The 23,552-nt window shown below is 43.2% G+C and overlaps 1 protein-coding gene across 1 annotated transcript in view; it reads left to right on the top strand.

Annotated features, from left to right (window-relative positions):
- Positions 1-23,552, top strand: part of TEX2 (testis expressed 2) — an 81,850-nt gene that overhangs the window by 5,711 nt on the left and 52,587 nt on the right. The window contains exon 2 of the mRNA XM_011947996.1: positions 7,231-8,899. Within this exon, the coding sequence (XP_011803386.1) occupies positions 7,256-8,899 (1,644 nt within the window). The 5' untranslated portion in view covers positions 7,231-7,255. The remainder of the gene's footprint in view (positions 1-7,230; positions 8,900-23,552) is intronic.

Raw genomic sequence — 23,552 nt, 5'->3', positions numbered from 1 at the left:
ACCTAGGTGTTAACCCCCACATGCATTAGCTATTTATCCTGATGCTCTCCCTCTTCCCACCCCCTGTCCCCTGCCCCCTGCCCCCTGACAGGCCCCAATGTGTGTTATTCCTTTCTCTGTGTCCATGTGTTCTCATTGTTGAGGTCCTACTTACAAGTAAGAGCATGCGGTGTTTTGTTTTCTGTTCCTGTGTTTGCTGAGGATAGTGGCTTCCAGCTCCATCCATGTCCCTGCAAAGGACATGATCTCATTTCCTTTGATGGCTGCATAGTTTTCCATGGTGTACCTGTGCCGCATTTTTTTTAGTCCAGTCTATCATTGATGGGCATTTGGGTTGATTCTATGTCTTTGCTATTGTGAATAATGCTGCAGTGAACATTTGTGTGCATGTATCTTTATAAGAGAATGATTTATATTCCTTTGGGTATATACCTAATGGCATTGCTGGGTCAACTGGTATTTCTGGTTCTAGGTCTTTGAGAAATTGCCACACTATCTTCCACAGTGGTTGAACTAATTTATATTCCCACCAACAGTGTATAAGTGTTCCTAGTTCTCCACAGTCTCACCAGCATCTGTTTTCTCTCGACTTTTTAGTAATTGCCATCTGACTGGTGTGAGATGGTATCTCATTGTGGTTTTGATTTGCATTTCTCTAATGATCAATGGTGTTTAGCTTTTTTTTCATATGTTTTTTGGCTGCATAAATGTCCTTTGAGAAGTGTCTGTTCATGTCCTTTGCCCATTTTTTAATGGGGTTTTTTTCTTGTACATTTGTCTAAGTTCCTTGTAGATTCTGGATATTAGACCTTTGTCAGATGGATAGATTACAAAAATTTTCTCCCATTCTGTAGGTTGCCTGTTCACTCTGATGATAGTTTCTTTTGCTGTACAGAAGCTCTTTAGTTTAATTAGATTCCATTTGTCAGTTTTTGCTTTTGTTGCAATTGCTTTTGATGTTTTCTTCATGAAATCTTTGTCTGTGCCTATGTCGTGAATGGTATTGCCTAGATTTTCTTCTAGGGTTTTTATAGTTTTGGGGTTTTCCATTTAAGTCTTTAATCCGTCTTAATTTTTGTATAAGGTGTCAAGTTGTTATTCGAGTTCTTTATAGTTTTTGGATATTAACCCCTTATCAGATAAATGATTTGCAGATATTTTCTTCCCCTCCATAGGCCACCCGCATTCCTTGGCTCATGCTCCTTCCTCTCATTATTTTGATGTCTGCTTCTGTTTCACATCGCCTTCTCTGAGTTTCTGCCTTCCTCTTATCTTTTAAGGGCACTTGTGATTACATTGGGCCTACCCAGGCAATCCAGGATAATCTTTCCATCTCAATCATATCTGCAAAATCTCTGTTGCCATGGGAAGTATCAGATTCACAGGTTTTAGGGACTAGGATGTGGACATCTCTGAGTGGGGGAGGGGAGGAGCATTACCTGCATACCACATCCCTTATCTCCCCTGCCTGCCTTCACGGGAACTAGACTTATCTCTTTAGTGACTTAAGTCAATTTAGACTGTTCCTCATGTTTTCTTTTCCTTTCCAACCTTCCATCTGGTCCTATTGTTTCATTCTTTTCCTTCTCTTTCCATCTGCCTTTTCTTGCCAGCTCCACATCCACTCCTCTAGGTTAGGCATTTCTTACCTCATGCTTAGGCTGCCAGAATAGCCTTAAAACTGGTCTGCTTGCCTGTGATTCTCCCTATAGATATTTTATTTTATTTTATTTTAGAGACAGAGTCTCACTCTATTGCCCAGGCTGCAGTGCAGTGGCCCAATCTCAGTTTACCGCAGCCTCCTTCTCCCGGTTTCAAGCAATTCTTGTGCCTCAGCCTCCTGAGTAGCTTGAATTACAGGCATGCGCCACCACGCCAAGCTAATTTTTGTATTTTTAGTAGAGATGAGGTTTTGCCATGTTGGCCAGGCTGGTCTCGAACTCCTGACCTCAAGGGATCCACCCACCTCAGCCTCCCAAAGTGCTGGGATTACAGACGTGAGCCACCATGCCTGGCCTCCCTGTAGATATTTTAAACTCATCTTGATGCATACTTGTAAAAACAAGTCTATGCCTGATAATTCCATTATCTGAAGTCCTTATTTTTCTGTCATGTTCTATTTCTGCTGGTCCTTATTCTTGTTTCCCCATCTGCTTGGTTACCTTTGGTTATGTTCTTACCATTCCTTGTATTTGAGAAAATATTTCTAGGAATTACTTGAGGCTTCAGATGAAAGTGCTTTGCTTTTGTGGGGAGATAATTTCTTCTGCCAGGTCCCTGGAGATATTTCTGGTCCAAGACCACCTTGAAAGCTCATGATTGAGATTCCCTGGTTCTTTCAGAGGAGGCAAACCTAGGCCTCCAGTCTAAGTGAGGTCTGGTTTGCTTCTGGTTCAGCTGTTACCAGGTAGTTGTAGTCCTTTGGAGTCCTGGCTCCTTGAGGAAGAGTCTCCAGTTGGTGTTCCACGCTGGCCAGCCCTGGATGTTGACTTCTGCTCAGGAGGCTGTTAAAGTGAAAGGCTGCCAGGTGTGGTGGCTCATGCCTGTAATCCCAGCACTTTGGGAGGCCAAGATGGGTGGATCACAAGGTCAGGAGTTCAAGACCAGCCTGGCCAATACGGTGAAACCCCATTTCTACTAAAAATACAAAAATTAGCCAGGTGTGGTGGCGGGCGCCTGTAGTCCCAGCTACTTGGGAGCCACAGGCAGGAGAATCACTTGAACCCATGAGGCGGAGGTTGCAATGAGCTGAGATTGTGCCACTGCACTCCAGCCTGGGTGACAGAGCCAGATTCTGTCTTTGAAAAAAAAAAAAGTCCGGGCGCGGTGGCTTAAGCCTGTAATCCCAGCACTTTGGGAGGCCAAGATGGGTGGATCACAAGGTCAGGAGTTCAAGACCAGCCTGGCCAATACGGTGAAACCCCATTTCTACTAAAAATACAAAAATTAGCCAGGTGTGGTGGCGGGCGCCTGTAGTCCCAGCTACTTGGGAGCCACAGGCAGGAGAATCACTTGAACCCATGAGGCGGAGGTTGCAATGAGCTGAGATTGTGCCACTGCACTCCAGCTATGAACGGAGAGTTCACAGAAGACCAACTCCAAAAAAAAAAAAAAAAAGTGAAAGTGTCCTTCACCAGGCTGGGCTGTGCTTGAGGGCAAAGTGGCTTCTCTAGAGCTCATCCCTTGGGGTTCCTATTTTCTTTTAGTTTCTGAACTGTTACTCCTTGCTCAGTTCTTGAAGCTTCAAAGCCTCACAGACATCTTTTTTTTTCCCTTGAGACAGAGTTTTACTCTGTCACCCAAGCTGGGGTGCAGTGCCACAATCTCAGCTCACTGAAACCTCTGCTTCATGGGTTCAAGCAGTTCTTGTGCCTCAGCCTCCCTAATAGCTGGAATTACAGGCGTGAGCCACCGTGCCCAGCTGTTCAGAAGTTTTTTTTTCAATGTATTCATTGTTAGTTGTGTTCACCAGAATTGTGGGCCTGATAATGGAGTCTGCCTTCCCAGACACCAGACTCCAGTCCTGTTTTTCCATGTTGCCTCCTCCGCTCTCATCCATTCTGGGACGGGATGTGATTAATTTTGCGTACCACTTCGATCATGTCAGACTTTTGCTTAAACACCTCTCCAGCAGGAAATGATACCTATGGGAGCCCGTCGACAACATGAGCTACAGCCCCCCTTCGCATCACAAGGCATGAGGGGTCAGTGTTAAAACCCAAGGGCTTTGTAGTCTGCTGGAACTATGGGAAAAAGAGACTGTTGAGAAGGAAGCTTTCTGTTTTGGCCTCTCAGTTCCTGAGGGCTGGAGAGAAGCTTGTCTCTTTTTTTGAGCCTAGGTGTAATTGAGTTTCAGGAGTAGAGGGCAGGAGGCTAGCCATTTTATATGGTACCAGATTGTCAGATGGATAATGAGACCTTTCATTTCTCAGTGTGACCAGTCACATGCTGCTGGTTGAGAACTGAGGTCTTAGCTTGTAAGCGAGCTGTCCATGACGGAGCACAGAGGGCAGGTACAAAGGCTGGGACAAAGCAGGAATAAAGAGCGTGTGTGACATGTTTGAGAAGGCACCCTGCTGCAGCAGAAGGGCATCGGGCCTCAGTGTCAGGAAGCCCAAGTTGTCAGTGCTGTGCCTTTGGACAAACCATGTAGTCTTCCTGGGCTCAGTCAGGTCCTTCCTCTTGGCCTCGGCTGTCCTGCATGGCTGTGGCTGTGGGACGGTCGGCTCAGTTGGCTTTAGCAGCCAGCCATTGGGAGGACAGAGAGAAAAGGAAGGTTGGAGTGGTCCCCAGGAGGAGGCAGAGACAGTGACCACTTGATAGGTTGTCTAGAGCCCAAACCACAGCCTCTGGTTCTAGTACACTCAATTACTCAGCAGTATGGGGCCTGGAAGCAGCCTTTGTTTATCTAGCCTGATCCCCTCATTTTGCAGATGAGCAAACAGAAGCCTGGACATTTTCTTGTATTTAAAGAGCAGTAGTAATGCTCCGACCTTGTGTGGCTTATTTTAGTAAAAATCTAGAGAAGTGGAGCCAGGCTTTGGTCAGTGTGGGTTTAGGGGCATTTATTATGAACCTCTGAGGCCACTGTCTGAGTGAGCCCTGGAGGATAATAACAACAGTGAGCCAGAGCCTGCCCCCATCTGGCCACCTGACACCCAGCGCTCCCTGGGGCCCACCTTTGGCCCGGTCGGCCCAGTCTGATCAGAGGTCGCTTTACCTGGCCAGTCAGGGGGCCCAAGTGTGTGGAGGATTAGGGAAGCAGGGCCCTGGTGACATCCACACAAAAAATAACTCTGCTTCCTGAGCAGGTGCCAGCTTTTTGTTCCCTGGGACCTGGCCTGACTGCGGAGACTGCAGGCTTCTGAACGCACTGCTGTTTTCACCCTTTGGCGCTAGACTGGGCCTGACTTTGCCCTTGGATTCCCAGGCCTTCTTATCCTCAACTGCAGACGGGCCTCTCCACTCTTGCCCTGGTTCCTGAAGGACCAACTCACTCTGTTCAACCTCAAAATCATGCACTTTGTACTTGGGCTTGTGCCCACAGTTACCTTCATTTACAGCCACTGCTGCGGGTGAAGCAGCCTCAGAACAGCAGAGCGTTATATACCATCCTTTTATGTTATGAAAGCAATTTAAATGAGTTTGTTTTTCAGCCCACTGAGAATTATCAAATACCAAACTTTCTTTTTAAATTACCTCTATAATTTTCTTTTTAAATTGCCCTTATAAAACTAGGTGATAGTTAAATGAAAAACATATGTTGCTTCTGGCATTTTTCTTCTTACTAAGCCTACAAACTCCTTAGCTTAAGGTAACAGGGAAGGATTGTCCTGCACCCAAGACTGTGTTTTTCTGGCTGCTGCCAGTTCCTGGATTTAAATTGCTTTGTTGGTGGATAGAGTTCATTCCATTTTCCTGGATTCAGGATAGGAAAGCCTGAGGGTCACAAATGAGCCTGGACAAAACTATGTATGAATGTTTCTATGAGTAACTTCTCTCAAATATTTGATACTGAAAATGTGTAGTTTCAGCTTGAGTCCATGTTGCACCTGGACCCTCGAATGTAATTCTTGTCATCCTTGGAATATTTCCTCCTTCTAGTGATCCAGGATCACTGTTTCCCAAACCCCCCTATTCCCCTACCCGTTTCATGATTTCTTTTGTTGGTAGTATCTGTTGCCAGCATTTTGAACCTGAATATTTAGCAGAAGGCTTAAATTAGGAGCTCTTCAAATTAAAGAAATAAGGCACATAATGTTGATTGCGGTAGATTACTTGTAAGTGTGTTGTGTTGGGTTGAATACAGTCACCTGTAAACATAAACATGTAGGGTTTTAAATGTGGAAAGGACATCGAGAGGCCCTGGCTTGTTCAAAGTCCCACAGAGTCAGCTGTAGAAAGACAAGTACTGGAGATCCTATGTCCTGGGTCCAAGCTGGGTGCTCTTTCCACTGCCCCACGATGCCCCTCTTGTCTCAGTGGCCTCCCACTGCTGCCCACATCCACCCTGTGTGTCCTGGAAACAGGACAGAGCCAGGTGGCTGCACACACCATGCCCTTTGCCATCCTCATGCCCTTGTCCCTTCCCTCTGCCTAATCACACTCATCCCACTACAACTCACCCATCAGTTCCAAAGACCTGTTGGGTGTCCCACCTCCCACACAGGTGTCATCCTCCTCAGAACTCCTGAAGTGTGCCCTGTGTCTTGGCTCTTTTTACGTGTCTCTGTCCAGGTGTGGTCTTAATTTTTACGTAATTAGGGCTCGTGCCCAGTAAATGGGCCATAAATGAATAAAGAGAGTTGGAATGTACCATGTCACAAGGTGGGCATGGCATCTCGTTTTGCTGCCTAGCTTTTCAGGTGTCTGACTTTGTTCCAGCTAAGCTCCAGAAAGGAGCAATCAGCTATTAAGCTCCAGAAGGGCAGAAAGCATAGCTTCCATGTCTCTCACCAGGGTCCTTGGTAGAGTTCTTGGTTGGTGGTGGGTTACAGCAGTGACACTTCATTTTCCTGACACGGGAATCTTGCATTCAGTTTACAATATGTTTGCTTTATCCTGAAGCCTCAGAATGTGGCCATGTCTTCATGGCTGCCTAAATACTCTGGTCTTATGGTACCTACCATTTGAGGAGGCCAACAGGTCATGGCAATTAGTTTACAGATTTCCACATTTGGATACTTTGCTACTTATTTGCCATAGCAGGAAGTTGGGAGATGCAAGCCAAATAATTGTTAGGATTGCTGTGAAAATTGCAGTGAAAGCAATACCCCTCCTGGGTTAGCTTGTTACTGCTAGAAGACCCCTAGTGAAATTTTTCTTCCAAGATCCTCAAACTCAACAGGATGCTACATTTTATCCTATTGGACTTTTGGAGCAATGCTGGTAACATCATATTGTTCAGGTATTTCAAGGCTTAAGATAGAGAATTGTTGGTAAAAATTAACCAGTTAAAAGGGAGGAAACGATTACTTAGGTATTGTGAAGTAAGACAGATTGTATGGCATTTATAACATTGGTTATGTCGTTTGCTCGTAAAAGAGTGCCTAACTGGAATTTAGTGAAAATTAAACCATTAAACCCATTGAAGTGAAAACCGGTGGACATCTGCTAAGTAAAAGCATAATCACCACTTAAACAGCTTCATCTGGGCTCCTATCTACACATGACAGTGTCTCCTGTGGAGAAACTGCTCTCTGACTTCTGGCTTTCTCACTGTTTTCACAGAGCCTGAGCCCTTGTGAAGCCGGCAATGACAAGTCTGAATGGTCGCCATGCCGAGAAAACCACTGACATGCCAAAACCATCAGCCCCTAAAGTGCACGTGCAGAGGTCCGTGTCCCGAGATACCATCGCCATTCACTTCTCGGCATCCGGCGAGGAGGAGGAGGAAGAGGAGGAGGAGTTCAGGGAGTGGTTTGAGGAGGGGCTGGATGACCAAAGCATTGTAACAGGGCTGGAAGCCAAGGAAGACCTCTATCTTGAACCCCAGGTTGGCCATGACCCCGCTGGCCCTGCTGCCTCGCCTGTTCTGGCAGATGGACTGTCTGTGTCCCAGGCCCCTGCCGTTTTGCCCGTCTCCAAGAACACTGTAAAGCTGTTGGAGTCCCCTCTTCCAGCAGCACAAGTATTAAGTACAGTGCCATTGGCTCTGTCCCCAGGGTCGTCTTTGTTGGGACCCTTAGCTAGCTCTCCCAGTGTGTCATCCCTTTCTGAGCAGAAAACCAGTTCCTCCTCCCCATTGTCCTCTCCTTCTAAGTCTCCCATCCTCTCATCCAGTGCCTCAACCTCCACCCTTTCCAGTGCAAAACCCTTCATGAGCCTTGTGAAGTCCCTGTCGACCGAGGTGGAGCCAAAAGAATCCCCACACCCCCCAAGGCACAGGCACTTGATGAAGACATTAGTCAAGTCTCTGTCCACGGACACTTCCCGGCAGGAGTCGGATACAGTGTCCTATAAGCCACCTGATTCCAAACTAAACTTACACCTGTTCAAGCAGTTCACACAGCCCCGAAACACAGGTGGAGATTCCAAAACTGCACCTTCTTCCCCACTGACTTCTCCCTCTGATACTCGTTCCTTTTTTAAAGTGCCCGAAATGGAGGCTAAAATTGAAGATACTAAACGACGCCTTTCAGAAGTCATCTATGAGCCTTTTCAGCTCCTTAGTAAAATTATAGGGGAAGAAAGTGGCAGCCATAGGCCCAAAGCCTTATCTTCAAGTGCTTCAGAACTCTCCAATCTGTCCAGCTTGAACGGGCACTTGGAAAGCAATAACAACTACAGCATCAAGGAGGAGGAATGTGATTCTGAGGGGGATGGCTACGGAAGTGATTCCAACATCCCCAAAAGTGACCACCCAAAGTCCACTGATGAGCCCGCAAAAGAGATGGAACTGAAAAGTTCCCAGGGGAGCAGTCTGAAGGATTTAGGCCTGAAGACAAGTTCTCTAGTTCTGGAGAAATGTTCTTTGTCTGCCTTAGTGAGCAAAGAAGATGAAGAGTTTTGTGAACTGTACACTGAGGACTTCGATTTGGAAATGGAGGGGGAGAGTAAAGTTGATAAGCTCCCAGATGTTCCTCTCAAGCCAGAGGTGCTCGCGGAAGATGGTGTGGTCCTTGACAGCGAGGACGAGGCGGACTCGGCTGTGCAGCACCCGGAATTGCCAGTGAAGACGTTGGGCTTCTTTATAATGTGTGTCTATGTGTATCTCATCCTCCCCCTCCCCGACTATGTGAGTGGACTCTTTCTGGGAATTGGCCTTGGATTCATGACTGCGGTTTGCGTGATTTGGTTTTTTACACCACCAAGTGCTCATAAATATCACAAGTTACATAAAAATCTGCGACACTGGAACACAAGATCTCTGGATATCAAAGAACCTGAAATACTGAAGGTAAGCCCCTCCCCGGGAGCTGGCTAGTACACACACAAACATACAGCTGTATTTTAGATCTGACTTGTTTTTTGGTTAGCTGTTAAAGATTTTTGCACAAGCCATGCTTTTTAAGACCTGGGGGCCACTTCAGTCTCCAGGCACCCAACCGACTGATCTGGTAAACCTCATTCTAACCCAAGCTTTGCAGATTCACAGAGTAGTTGCTGAAAGATCTCTATGACTCTGGAGAGTAGTATTGACATCAGTTCCTGTTCTGGTCTGTCTCTAAACTTGCTTGGAATGTGCTACTTGCTGAGCATTTGTAATGGCTGAATCTGTTAGGGTTCACTATTCTTGAGACCTTGAAGAAGGGTTAAATACTCTCTGAATTGCAAGAGAAGGGAAGGAAGAAGAGAAGGCAAATTAATGTGAGCTGTCGGCCCTTGCTAGCGCTCCTTCCTCTGCACAGTGGGGAATGGGATGGAGAAAGAGATGTCACCTTTCACTGCATATCAGATGTCAGGCTTTTGGACCTCCTGAGGGGTGCCTGGGACAATTCATTGGAAAGCAGGAAGAAAGTGTTAAAACGTTCATCTAGCTGTCTAATCTATCAATTGAGACGGAGTCTCACTATGTTGCCCAGGCTGGTCTCAAACTTCTGGGCTCAAGTGATCCTCCTGCTTCAGCCCTCCAAAGTGCTGGGATTACAGGTATGAGCCACTGCGTCCAGCCTAGAACTTCTATTTATTATTATTATTATTATTATTTTTTGCATATTAAAATTTCTGGTTATATGTATACACACTGTGAAAGTACACAATTAGAGCTTATATAGTTTGTAAGTTATATGCACGCACACATTTATGTACAGTATCCAAGGGGGCATTGGTTTCAGGACCCCCTAGGGATACCAAACTCCGTGAATGTATAAGTCCCTTATATAAAATGGCATAGTATTTGTATTAATATATAACCTATGTTCATTCTCCTGTATACTTTTAAATCATCTCTGGATTACTTATAATACCTAATATAATGTGAATGGTTATTATACTGTATTTTTAAATTTGTATCTTTTTTACTGTTAGATTATTATTATTATTTTTTTATTTCCTTTTCAATCCAAGGTTGATTGAATCCATGGATACAGAGGGCTGACTGTGTATGTTTTTAGAGATAAGGTAGAGAGCCAGAAAAGTTTAGAGATCACTGCTTTTATAACAGTTATCTAATTCAACTTCACAACCATCTAGGGGTTTGATGCTTCCAATTTTACACATGAGGAGATTCAGGCTCTGAGAGAGGTGGTCATTGTCCAAGGTTTCTTGGTACTTAATAGAGGCTGGGCACGGCGGCTCACGCCTATAATTCCAGCACTTTTGGAGGCTGAGGCAGGCGGATCACTTGAGGTCAGGAGTTCAAGACCAGCCTGGCCATCATGGTGAAGCCATGTCTCTACTAAAAATACAAAAATTAGCTGGGCTTGGTGGCATGCATCTGTAATCCCAACTACTTGGGAGGCTGAGGCAGGAGAATTGCTTGAGCCTGGGGCTGAGGCTGCAGTGAGCTGAGATTTCGCCACTGCACTCCAGCCTGGGTGACAGAGTGAGACTCTGTCTCAAAAATAATAATAACAACAATAATAATAAAAGTAATAGAGGTAGGATTTGGAGACTTCGTGTGTGCTCTTCCTGCTTTTCCCACGACACCTCTGCGGAAAGTTCATGCCTAGACTTGCCTGGAGAATCCCTTGTGTTATGGGAGATGTATGAAAAGGAGAACTTGGTTTCCCCGGAGCAATTTTGAACCTTAATTATTGGTTTTAATCTTTAGCTTTTCAAGTTCAAAGCTTGTTTGGCTTCTTGGTTAAATTAAAGGTATTATTCTCCCATCTATTTAAGTGAGAATGCTCTAAAAATGGCAGCATGATCTCTCTTTATTGGGGAAAAAAAAAAGCCAGGGGTTGGGGAGAACTCTTTTAGGATCCAAAATAATATTTGTTTTTAAATTTCATTGACTTTTTTCCTTGTTCAAAGGAAATACATGGTTAATGTTTTAAAAACACAGGAAACCCAAAGAAAAAAATAGATAGTTTTGATCACACTAGTGGAAGGGAATTACAGTTAATGATTTGGTATATATCCTAGTTTTTTGGGTTTTAAAAATTTCTGCGTATGTGAAGATATACACCACATACATGCATACTCATCCACTCTTTTTGTTTTGATTTAATAGGATCATATATTTTGCAGTCTGACCTTTTTTCTTTCTTTCACATAGCAATATGTTATGACACTTTCTTGTTTGAGAGAAGCTGATGTTGAGTCTTATGGATGTGACACCCTTAAGCTTAGCATTAATAAATGAAGTGGAGCAAAAATGACTCATGCGTGGTTACTAAGCTTTTTTTGATAGGGTGGTGCTGTGACTACCTGAAGTACATGCTCTCCGAGTAAGTTAGTGCTAACTTGAGCAAGGAAAAATTGCACTTATACTAACTCCAGTACCTAATGACTGACTGTGGCATTCAGTTTAAACTGGTTTGAGCACTGACTTGTCTTAGGACGACTTTAATTTTAATACAGTCAATCTTTAGTGTTTTTTTCCTGCCCTCCTCTCACATGTAAATTCTTTAGTGTCAGTCCAATCACTGCAATATGTCAAGAGTTTACTAACTACACAGGGTGCTGATGGAATGGGATTTTAATGTTACGGCACGGCCTGGTTGCTTTGATCCAATCACTGGAAGAATAAAGGCAACACTGTGATACTGAGTACTGCAATGGGCTAAGTGTTGGGTGTATTATCTTATTCAGTCCTCATCACAGCCCTATTCAGTTAGCGTACGTATAGATGCTCATGCAGATGGAGGCCCACGGAAGTTAAGTTATTGCCCAAGGTCACACAGCTAGTGAGTGGTGGAGCCATGTAGGACAGTGTTTTCTTTTAAGGAAGGTGTTTTGCCCACAGTGGCTGGGGTAAATGTATTGCATTTTCCTTGTAGAGAACAAGTACTTTAATGCTTTCATAGACTGACACCCCTAATCCAAGCAAATTGTCGTAGACTGAGCATTTATTCTTCCTGATTGCTATTTGGACAACTCTGATCACTTTGGTAATTCTTTTTTCATTCTTAGCCTTAACTTGTTTAGAATGGTTTCATTACTAAAGAGGAAGAGTATATTTTAGCCTACAGTCTTGTTGGATATGCAGTGTTGTTTTTAGAAACTGGGCTGAATGCGTTCTCTATTTAGAAAAGGGACACTACTCTGAATTAGAAGGGTATGCTGTCTGTTACAAGCTAATTTCAAATGCAAATGTTCTTTGGACTTAGTTAATTTTACTGAATGGGAGAATATACTCTTGGGAACCATTTTTAAACTATGGCACTTTAAAATATTTAGCAGCATTGACATTAACTTTAGGACCCAAGTTTATTGTTACCTGTCTTCCCTAGTATGCCATAAGCCTCATGAATGCATAGGCCGTGTCTATCTTGTTCATCTTGTATCCTCAGCCTCTGCCATGTATTAGGTATGTGATAGGTAATTGTTGGCTGAGTGAATGGGTAGATAAATGAAGGAGTGAGACTTTATCAGAAAATTTAAGCAGTGAGTTGGTTTTGACCCTGTCATCTCCTGGTGACATTGCTTTTTAAAATAAATCCCTGGCTGGGCACGGTGGCCCACACCTGTAATCCCAGAGCTTTGGGAGGCTGAGGCAGAAGGATCACCTGAAACCAAGAGTTTGAGACCAGCCTGGGCAATATAGCAAGATCCCATCTCTACAAAAAATTTAAAATAATTAGTCAGGTATGGTGGTGCATGCATGTGGTCCCAGCTACTCAGGAGGCTGAGGTGGGAGGATCACTTGAGTCCAGGAGTTTGAAGCTGCAGTGAGCCATGATATCACCACTGCACTCCAGCCTGGGTGACAGAATGAGAACTCTGTGTCTAAAAAAATAAAATAAATCCTTGATACTTGCTTTAAAAAAAAGTTAGGGTTTGATAGGAGTGTGATCTTTTAAGAAAATGAAAATAATGACTAAAAAGTAAAGCTTTTGACTGGGCATAGTGGCTCATCCCTATAATCCCAGCACTTTGGAAGGCCAAGGCAGGCAGATTGCTTGAAGCCAGGAGTTCAAGACCAGCCTGGGCAACGTAGTGGGACTACCATCTCTATAAAAGTTTTGTTTAAAAAGCCAGGTGTAGTGGTGCAGCCTGCAGTCCCAACCACTTGAGAGGCTGAGGCAGGAAGATCGCTTGAGCTCAGGGGGTCAAGGCTGCATTGAGATGTGATCACGCCACTATACCCCAGCCTGGGCAATAGAGTGTGACCCTGTCTCAAAAAAAAAAAAAAAAAAGAAAAAGCCAGTAAAGCTTTTCCTAGGCTTTTTTTCTGAAAATGGACAAGCCAAGACAGTCCATCTTTAACAGGATTTGAAGCTTGACATTTGTTGCTTAGAAATCGACTGGTGACAAGTCTGCTCTCCTGTCACCAGCGCTCACGCAGTGCTGCCCACCTGAATGCAAAGGGAGTAGTAGAAAGGCAAATACTGGCCAGGCACGGTGGCTCACACCTGTAATCCCAGCACTTTGGGAGGCCGAGGCAGGCGGATCACGAGGTCAAGAGATCGAGACCATCCTGGCTAACACAGTGAAACCCTGTCTCCACTAAAAATACAAAAAAATTAGCTGGGCATGGTGGCGGGTGCCTGTAGTCCCAGCTACTCGCTGAGACAGGAGAATGGCATGAACTCAGGAGGCAGAGCTTGCAGTGAGCTGTGATCGCGCCACTGCCCTCCAGCCTGGGCTATAGAGTGAGATTCCGTCTCAAAAAAAAAAAGGCAAACACTAAGTGGCATTGGAGAAATGGGCAGTGATGAGTTCTAGATTTCCACTCTGCCTCCAGGCTGATGGCTTTAAAGTGATGCAGGAGATAGGCCTTGGTTTCTTTATGAAACAGGCCTGTGAACCTGTTTCTAGGGCAAGCCAAAAGAGCCACTTCTTTAAAATAGTTTGATTTCAGGGGATAAGTGAGCTGGTTTGAATTATTTTGTGTACATCTGATCCAATTTAGTTGGTATTTACAGAGGATGATGCAGTTCTTGAGGGAAGGTATGGAAGCCTTTTTCAAAAGCTCACTAAGGCCGGGTGCAGTGAGTGGCTCACGCCTGTAATCCCAGCACTTTGGGAGGCCGAGGCGGGCGGAGCACGAGGTCAGGAGATCGAGAGCATCCTGGCTAACACGGTGAAACCCCATCTCTACTAAAAATACAAAAAATTAGCCGGGTGTGGTGGCGGGTGCCTGTAGTCCCAGCTACTCGGGAGGCTGAGGCAGGAGAGTGGCATGATCCCAGGAGGCGGAACTTGCAGTGAGCCGAGATCGTGCCACTGCACTCCAGCCTGGGCAACAGAGCGAGACTCCGTCTCAAAAACGAAAACAAAAAAACAGAAAAAAAAAACAACAGAAAAAAAGGCTCACCAGCATGGGAGACTATAATACCTTCCTGCAATCAAGATCTCTAAGACAGGCCCAGCCCAGGACCGAGATCCCACATACTTTATGCCCTAAGTGGACTCCATGTATGAGCCGTGAACCAGTCAGGCCGGGAACTGAGTGCTCAGGGACTGTTTTAGGAGACCATGTGGTTTTGAACCTCTGAGCCATGTAAGTTCTCACTGATGGGTCCAGGAACTGCTTGCAGCCAGACTGGACTGAGAGTCTTGCTCCTTTACTGGTTCCATGAACAGTTCAAGGAGTATTGCAGTTTTTCTTCTGTGTAACTTCACATGATGAGGAAAGACTGGAGAAAAGGAAAGCTTTTGTGTACTTTTTCAGGGCAATTTTTTATTCTGTCCTCACTGCAGACATATATATTTATATATGATGCTGCAGCAGTGATGCATTTATGGGATGATAAACCAAAAAGACCAATTTGCAGCCAAGTAGTAGCTAATCTCAAAGACTGTTGTGTTGTTGTCTAGGCCCTATGGTACTCCACCGTCTCCCCCTCTGAACCCAGCTGATCAGCAGCTGTACTGTTTGGAATGTAAGTAAAAAAGAGGCTGGGTGTAGTGGCTCACACCTGTAATCCCAGCACTTTAGGAGGCCGAGGTGGGTGGATCACCTGAGGTCAGGAGTTCAAGACCAGCCTGGCCAACATGGTGGAATCCCCCCCCCCCATCTGTACTAAAAAACCAAAATTAGCCGAGCGTGGTGGCGGGCGCCTGCAATCCTAGCTACTTGGGAGGCTGAGACAGGAGAATTACTTGAACCTGGAAGGTGGAGGTTGCAGCGAGCTGAGATCGCACCACTACACTCTTATTGCCTGGGCAACAAGAGCGAAACTCCATCTGAAAAAAAAAAAAAAAAAAGTAAGACCTCTATGTGGCCAAAGAGCTGTCACAAAGTCCACAGAAGAACTCTTAGGACCTCCTCCAAAGCTGTTCTTAATATGTTGGAGTTCATAGCTGATGAGATGATGAGAAGCAGCAAATAGGAGAAAGGTTGCCACAGGCATTCAACAGGAAGTAGCATGTAAATGCGTGAAACCAAAGGCCAGTACCAAAATGTAAGAAGAAGCTCACAGGACTTAGAGCATGGTGGGCTGGGCAAGTTAACTCAAGGTAGAGAGCCTCATGTGTGCCACAGACCAAGAGCATCCCTATAGTGACACCCCCTGTGTGGTAGCCTTCTGGAATTCTTATGTTGGGTGACTAGCTAGATGCCCTAAGCTGGGGACCTTGGGAAAGGGTGGGTTTGAGCATGGGGAAAATGAGGCATTTAGAGTCAGCATACTACACTTGGCATGTTTGCTTAGCCAAATCAGATGGTCCCTTGCCCAGGATTATTTTTAATTCAGAGCCATTCCTGCTGCACACTAACTTTGTACATGTTTATAACGAAAAGCTTCCTGAAGATTTCATAAAGGTCTTGGATTTATGTTTGAGTATATGGCTCAGATGCAATTTTGAATTATATTCTTGAGCAAATTCTTTATCTCAGATTTATAAATCATCAGCAGCATATTGGTTTCCAGAGTGATAATCCGTCTCTTTTTTAAAGATACGGACTGCAAGTTTTACTAAAATTATATTTAGGCCATTGCAGAAACTAATAGAAATGAATTTTGGAGAACATTTTTTTCTTTAGATTGTGTCACATGTAGATATTTAATAAGAGGGATAGTTTTTAAAAATAATTAGGTTCCCTGAATGTAGGCTTTGGTTTTGATATATAAAAGAATAACTTTGGGAGGAGGACATGATCAATTTTGCGAAGAAATTCCAATTTGTAAATTTAATCTGAATTTCATGAAATTCTTTCAAGAAATTAGAGTAAGCAAGTCTTTAGGAGAAAACGGCCAGTACGTGCAGCCCAAAAAGGCTTGGATTGCTTTTTGTGTTGGTCTCTCATAACCCTCGGTAGAATAAGGACAAGAAATGTGAGTGCATTTCTTTCTACATTATACTTCACTGAAAATATCCTGCCCTTATAATGAGTTACCTGAGTTTTTATGTATGGTTTTTATAAATATGGCTATTTCCCAGTGCCCCTTGTTGTAGAATAGTTTTCAGGTGAGATGTTTGTTTGTATGTTTGTTTGTTTTGCCTCGCTCTGTCACTCAGGCTGGAGTGCAGTGGCACAATCTTGGCTCACTGCAACCTCTGCCTCCCGGGTTCAAGCGGTTCTCCTGCCTCAGCCTCCAGAGTAGCTGGGATTACATGTGTGCACCACCACACCTGGCTAGTCAGGCGAGATGTTTTGATGCAGGCAGCCGTCACTTACTAGAAGGTACTCCTTGTGTTGAAGTTGGAGAGGCAGCTGTGTGGAACATGCTTCCTGAATCCCATAGGAACAATATGGTTAAGGATGTCAGGTAGTCCCAAAATTACTTTTTTGAACTTTCATTTTTAAACTTTTTATTGTAGAAAATATTAGATACAGACAAAAATAGAGGCAATAGTAAAATGAACTCCTCATGTGCCTGACACCCAATTTCAACTATTGTCAACATTTTGCCAGTTTTTCACTCAATTCATTAACTTATATAAGCATAGCTAAATTGTAATTCTGGTTACCTATATATAAGTACAGTTTCTAGCATCCTGAAAATGCCTCTGAACTCTGTAAGAAAAGTACCAAAAACATCGAAGACTCTTATTGTAATTATTGTTCAATAATCAACTGTTAAGAAGAGGTTTGCTGTACTCCAAAGATGAGTTTGCCAGCAAGATGAGCATGAGCATGTTTTTGTGTGGGTGCCCAGGCCATAGTTGTTGACTCACTGTTCTCATTCCATCGCTTCTTTCAGTGGCATTCAAATGGGTTGCAGAAGACATTAATCAAGAAGAAAATAGTAAAGTTTCTATCTGTATCAGTCTTTGCTCTTTCTAGCTAAGAAAGTAAATAAGCCTTGCTGATATTTAACATACAGATGACCACATACTGACTTTTGGCCAAAAACCTTGGAAATTATTAGTAAGACTCTGAAATACAGATTTACACTCAGGATCATCAACAGTGATCCTCACCTTGAGTGTATGTGTTGTGCCTTAAGGTGTCAGCTGAAGGTAGTACATAGCTATCATACTGGAAAAACTAAAAATTATCAAAAGGATAATTATTTCATCTTTTGCTCTTTATTTCTATTCTGTATACTTTTTATAAAAGCTGTATATATTGGAACATGTGTATAACTTACAAGTAAAGGTATGTGTTTGTACATACCCAAAAAGTTGTTTGATAGAATGTGTGATCTGAAAAGTGGCAGAGGCTACTAATTTATTTGCTTGCTGATCTATTTATCTTACAATTTTAACCTTTGTTAATATGATTTAATGTTTATCATGTATTAACATAACTCAGACCTTGGTCATTTCAGTGGTTCATCTGAGATCATTTTACCTTTCTAATTTGAGTCCACCTTATCTCCTGTTGTGTTACTGTCTGCCAGTGCATTATAATTTCACAAATGTTCTGTGGCCACCTCAGTTTGGGAGATTCTGCACTGGAGGATAGGAGAGCAGGATAAAGCTGTGGCTTTAGCCCCGACTCCAGTGCTTCTAGTGTCACTGCTGGGAAGGTGACCTTGAAGCAGGCAGTTGGAGGATGTGGACTGTATTGATGGCACTTCCTTCCCTCCCCTAATGGGCTTTCTTTCTTTCTTTCTTTCTTTTTTTTTTGGATGTTCTTTATAGTGTCTTTGAGCAGCATTTATTTTCAATGCTGGCTCTCTGCTTAAGGCTATCATTTATAGTATAAATTCTGGATGTCTGTGGGTCTGCTTGTCTTTCATGGGTAAAATCAAATTTGTATCTCAAGACCTATAAAGTTTATTAGACTGTGCTGCCCCTGCCATATTCTCAAACTCCATGATCTATGATACTGTGTTTATAATACTGATGATGCCGGTTCTAAACCATTAATATATCAAAAAAGGTTTAGGCCTGGTAAAGACAAAATCCTGCTTATGTTTTAGTTTTGGAGACGGAAAGTAATTACCTTTTTATGTGCTTCAGAGATGATTTTCAACAGGAGTGTCCTCAGGCCCTGGCTCTGTTCTTGTGTATAGGATTTGCTCCTTCCCTGATACACTTGATGAAGGAATGATACAGGGATCTGAATGACAGGTGGACTGAAATGCCAGCACAGCCACATGTCAGCAGGGGTGAAAACATGCTGCATTGTTACTGCTGTCAGCCAGGCATGCAGCGCCTGAATTCTCATCACTTCCTCGGGCTATAGGGCTGGCACTTTCCTCTGGTCAGCTCAGCATCAAGCTGAGCAGTAGAGCGTTGGCCTTGAACTTCTGATTGGCGCTGTAACTGAAACCACGGTAGTAGTTCTTCCAGACTTTATTATTTACAAAAGGTTAATTGTAGCTTTTAATCTTTTAAAATATTAAATGGGCCCCTTTATAGATTGTGGTTTTGTACTTGCAGCCATACATGGCTTCTAAATCCAGCAGAGAATGGAGAGAAACCCCTGACCTTTTACAAATGCCATCACAGGACCAGTCTGTGGGCCAGACAGCTGCAGCCTGGCTGACTGGGTCATTGTCCCCAGCGGGGTGCACTGTGTCCATTTTAACAGCTCCAGCTTCAGAAAGAAACAAAGCTTGTCTGAGTCGCTTTGGTGTGGGTTGAGAGCATCTCTGAGTGTTTTTGGTTGAGCTGTTGAAAGGGAATGTTGCTAACTGTATGCTATATCTCTCTATACCCATTCCCATGTCTCATAACAAGGTGGGATAAATACTTTACTTGGTAAGAAATTCAGGGTTAAGAATTTTAGAACAGCTGAGCAGTGGAGAGTTGGGCACTGTGGAGAACAGGGTGAAGACCTTGGAGTTGCTATGCTGCTCTCAAGATTTGACAATTGCTGAAATCTGGAAATTTCATTTGCAGCTTAATCCGGGGGCTTGGTCAGATCCTGGGTGGGGGAAAATGGCTGATTAATGGTATCAAAAGGTGATTAGGTTTGCACTGGGAAATTGCTTTCTGCAAGAGCTACCTAGTTTCAGGTCCACAGGTGAGTGAGGGGGCAGAATTAGGGAGGCTTGGAGGAAAGTTGTGCTTCAGCCTCTTGTCCTGAACCTCCCTAAGGCCAGTCTGCAACCTGGTTTCTGACAATGGGGTCAAGTAGCAACTCCTGTGATCCTCTCAAGATTTCCTATCAAAGCCTGTAATGTTCTGGAAAGAGCCTTAGACAGGGGACAGGAAACATGGGCTCCAGTCACAATACCCCTCTCTGCTCTAGATAAGACTTAGCTCATCCCATTTCTGTCCTGAGAATCTTTGGTTTCTGGGGTTATTTTCTTGTTCTGTGCTATTTTGTGCATTTTTACCTCGGTTTTTCTTTTTGAGAAGAATGACCAAGTCTTCTAAGTAATCTCTACAGCTCCTTGCACTTATTAGGGTGTCAGCTTCTTCCTTTGCTTGTTCGTCCCACGTAGCTAGCATGGTACTTACAGGCTCTGAGGGGCTCGCCGGCCTTCCTGCTTTCTCCTGCTTTCCATAGATTTCATTTAATCCTCAGAGCCATCTCTGAATTAGGCTTCCCTCATGTATTCAGTCAACAAGCATTTGTTACAGTTGTGGTTGGCAGACATGATGATCCCTGCTCTTGTGGAGTTTGTAACTCAGTTTAGTAAACCAGGCAGTTAACAGATACAGTGATGGGAGAGTACCAGAGAACTGAGCCTAGGTGAGGAGGGAGGCTTCCTAGAAGAAGTGTCGTCTTTGCTATGACCTGAGGGGTGACTAGGCACAAGCCAGACTGCAGGTGGGGCCGTGCTGTGGAGCTGAGATAGCATCCCACACCTAGAGTCAGGAACACTTGGTTTGAGTCCCAGATTTGCCACTCTCTAGATGTTGGAAGGCAAATCACATCCCCTCTCTCACCACTTTTCTTACTTGTAAAATCGTAGGCAATTGACAGAAATAACAGGAGATAATGCACCTGGGGTACCTGGGCCATAAGATGAGCTTAAATATCAGCCATTGTTATGAATAGTAATATTAGTGTTTTAAAAAACCATATGCTTATGATTTCTTTATAAACTCTAAACAAATTGTACCTTAATAAACTGTCAGTAGGGGAAAAATCATTATGGCTTGAGCAGAGGGTGAGGTGTAGGGGCCAGGGAGGCATGAAATTGGGCAGTAAGCCACCTGGACCCTTTTACAGGTGAGCAAAGCAAGTGTCTGAGGGATAAGCATCACCTACCCTGGCAGGAGGTAAGTGGTACAGGCATGCTTGGAACCCAGGTCTGTCAGATTCTCAGTACTTCTGCTAAGGTGGGCGAGTTGGTTTCAGTGCATGTGTTTTGACCAGCAGTCTTTTGTGTAATTGGATATGATCAGTGTAGGGTCTCATTTAGGCTAACAAATGATTGTTCACAATAAACGTGTAATTCAAATCCTGATTTGTGTGCTGTGTTTGTTTTTTAGTAGCTGTGGATTTTAGCATCTGATGAATCTTTAACACAAAGGCAGGAACATGGTAGTTCAGGAAGGAGGAAATTTGAAGATAAAAGGGAAGGAGAAACCACAGCAGCTGATGATTCTGAAAAGAAGGGGGTAGGGAGAAGAAGGGCCAAGCCAAGTCCAAGCAGAGTAAGGGAATCTGGGCCCCCTCCAGGCTTTCCCAAGAGAAGGAAAGCATCTCCTAGATTCTCTTTCTATGCCTACGTACTTCTTGCCTCTCACCTCTGCCTCCTGTAGTACAGCAGGTAAGGTTTTGTGCTTTTGAACTGTGTAGGTAGGACTTGAAACTCCCTTCTCTCTCTCACATTCCTCTGAATCAGGTTGTTCTGGGATTCCTGAGTTTGGCAAGTGGTAGAGGATGACCTTTATCTGTCAGAGCTGTCAGCAAAGAAGGTAATTGCATGCTCGTCTCAGAACTGTGCCCATGTGTGAGCACACAGGCTGCAGCCAGCAAGAACTCCACAGTGGCTGTTCTTCAGCTAGGGTGGTAGCTCAGGCTTCTGGGTTGAATGCCTGGCTTTGTGGCTAAAAACCAAATCCCTGAAGCACTGCAGAAATGGTTGCTCTTGTTATCCAGGGACAGGAATTTTCCTAGGAATAATAATTAAGCAGCAGTTGGTTAGACTGAGGCAGAGTAATGGCTCAGCACCTGAAACTGTCTGACCTGTGAACAGATGAGCAGATGTATTTGTATCTCAGCACACATGCCTGTATGTCTTGTTTTGTTTTCTAAATCTAAAAATCAAAGGAGTAAGCTAAAAAAATTGATACGTTTGTTTATAAATTGAGTATCTTAATTTTCATATAGAACTATGAGTTTTCAAAAGCCTTTACGTAGAATACTCTTATTAATATTTCTGAGTTTTTAATACTGCAGGTTAGCTTTTAAAAGAGATTTTGAATTTCTACAATAGATGATTTCATTAGGGGATTACTTAGATTATCTTCTCTCATTTAATTATGCAAAGCATCTAATAAAATGGCAGAAAACTGCCATGTACTGAATGACTGTCTCTTATCACTAAGACTGCGTGTGTTGAAAGCATGCACAAGAAGAGAAAGGAAGGCTTTGCCCATTTCTATTCATAGTCGAGCCAAAGGTCTAGGGCTAAAAAGCTTGAACCCAAGAACTGGCCCTGTACTGTCTCTGATACACTAGTCCTAAGGCCTGTGTAGCTGTTAATCCCTTGAAAACTGTAGGTAGTTGGAACCGAGATGTGTTCTAAGCGTAAAGTACACACTGGATTCTGAAGACTTAGTATGAGACAGAATGTAAAATACCAGTAATAATTTTTAATATTGATTACATGTTGAAATTATAATTTTGATATGAATTTAAATAAAATACATTGTTTAAATTAATTTTATCTGCTTTTTCTTTTTTAATGTGGCTCCTAGACCATTTAAAATTACACATTTTTGGCAAGGCACAGTGGCTTACACCTGTAATCCCAGCTATTCAGGAGGCTGAGGCAGGAGAATCACTTGAACCCAGGAGGTGCAGGTTGCAGTGAGCTGAGATCATGCCACTGCACTCCAGCCTGGGCAACAGAGCGAGACTCCATCTCAAAAAAATAAAATAAAAATAAAATTACATATTTTCATGACTCACATTTATAGCTCACATTATATTAATATTTCCATTGTACAGCACCTCCCTGGACAATTCTGCATTTTCTGACTTAGGAAAGACAAAATGAAAGCAATTGGAGAGAAACAACCTTTTATCCCTAAGTTTCTCTTATTCATAAATCAGATAATTTATCTGTACAATCCCAGGAGTTTCAAATAGGAAAAATCCCCACAGCTTATATTACTCTATTTCTCAGAGACTGTCCTTTTCTTGGAGAACAGTTACATATAATATAATACTTGTCTTTTTTTTTCTCCTTTAGCCCTTTTAGTCTGGTGGTGAATGGTTGATAAACATAATGCAGGGATTTTTGTCCAAAATTCCAGTATCATGTCAATCCTTTTTTTCTCTTTTGGTGCCAGTATCATGTTAATTCTACTGGCTTTTTTTTACATGTATCTGTAATTTTATGTACCTGGAAATAACGAAAAATATTTTATATGGAGTTTTGCTGCAGTAATGTCTATCTTATATCAAATTGTGATGATCACAATTCAAAAACAGTCATTAAATAAATGTTGAGCATCTCAGCTTAGGTATTAAGATGGACGAAAGTATCACATATAATCTGTATTCTCAAGTAGCCTCTACTCTAGACAGGAGACACATCCTCAGAGTGAAATGATTCAAGAAGAGCAATTGCATGCAGGGACTGTATGGCCAAATGGCTCATAAATGACACTGATAGCAAGTGGCTGTTTTAATCTAACAGAGTTCTCATCAGCTCCGACTTCCCCCGCTTCATGGATTCTTCTTGGTTTTAATAGCTCTGCAAGCACAAACAACCTCTGAAGTATCTTAGAAAAATGATTGCATCTGCTTCAAGTTCTTTATTAATCTAGTTGCCTTTAGAACTTTAGCCCTAGTAAACCTGTTATATATGTAAGACAGTATTTTCTGCAACCAAATTGGATAAGAAGAAAGCTGTGTATTCTGTGTCAGGAGATCTTTAGTGAAAATGGTTGTGCTTAAAAAGACAAATGTATTTATAGAAAACCCCACTCAACAGCAGAATGCATTTTTTTCTTTTCTTTTTTTTTTTTTTTTT

Source organism: Colobus angolensis, unplaced genomic scaffold (genome assembly GCF_000951035.1).
Source record: "Colobus angolensis palliatus isolate OR3802 unplaced genomic scaffold, Cang.pa_1.0 Scaffold271, whole genome shotgun sequence".
In the NCBI taxonomy this organism is placed as follows: domain Eukaryota; kingdom Metazoa; phylum Chordata; class Mammalia; order Primates; family Cercopithecidae; genus Colobus; species Colobus angolensis.
The sequence above is the reverse complement of the archived record's forward strand: the minus strand, read 5'-3'. Positions and strand labels throughout refer to the sequence as shown.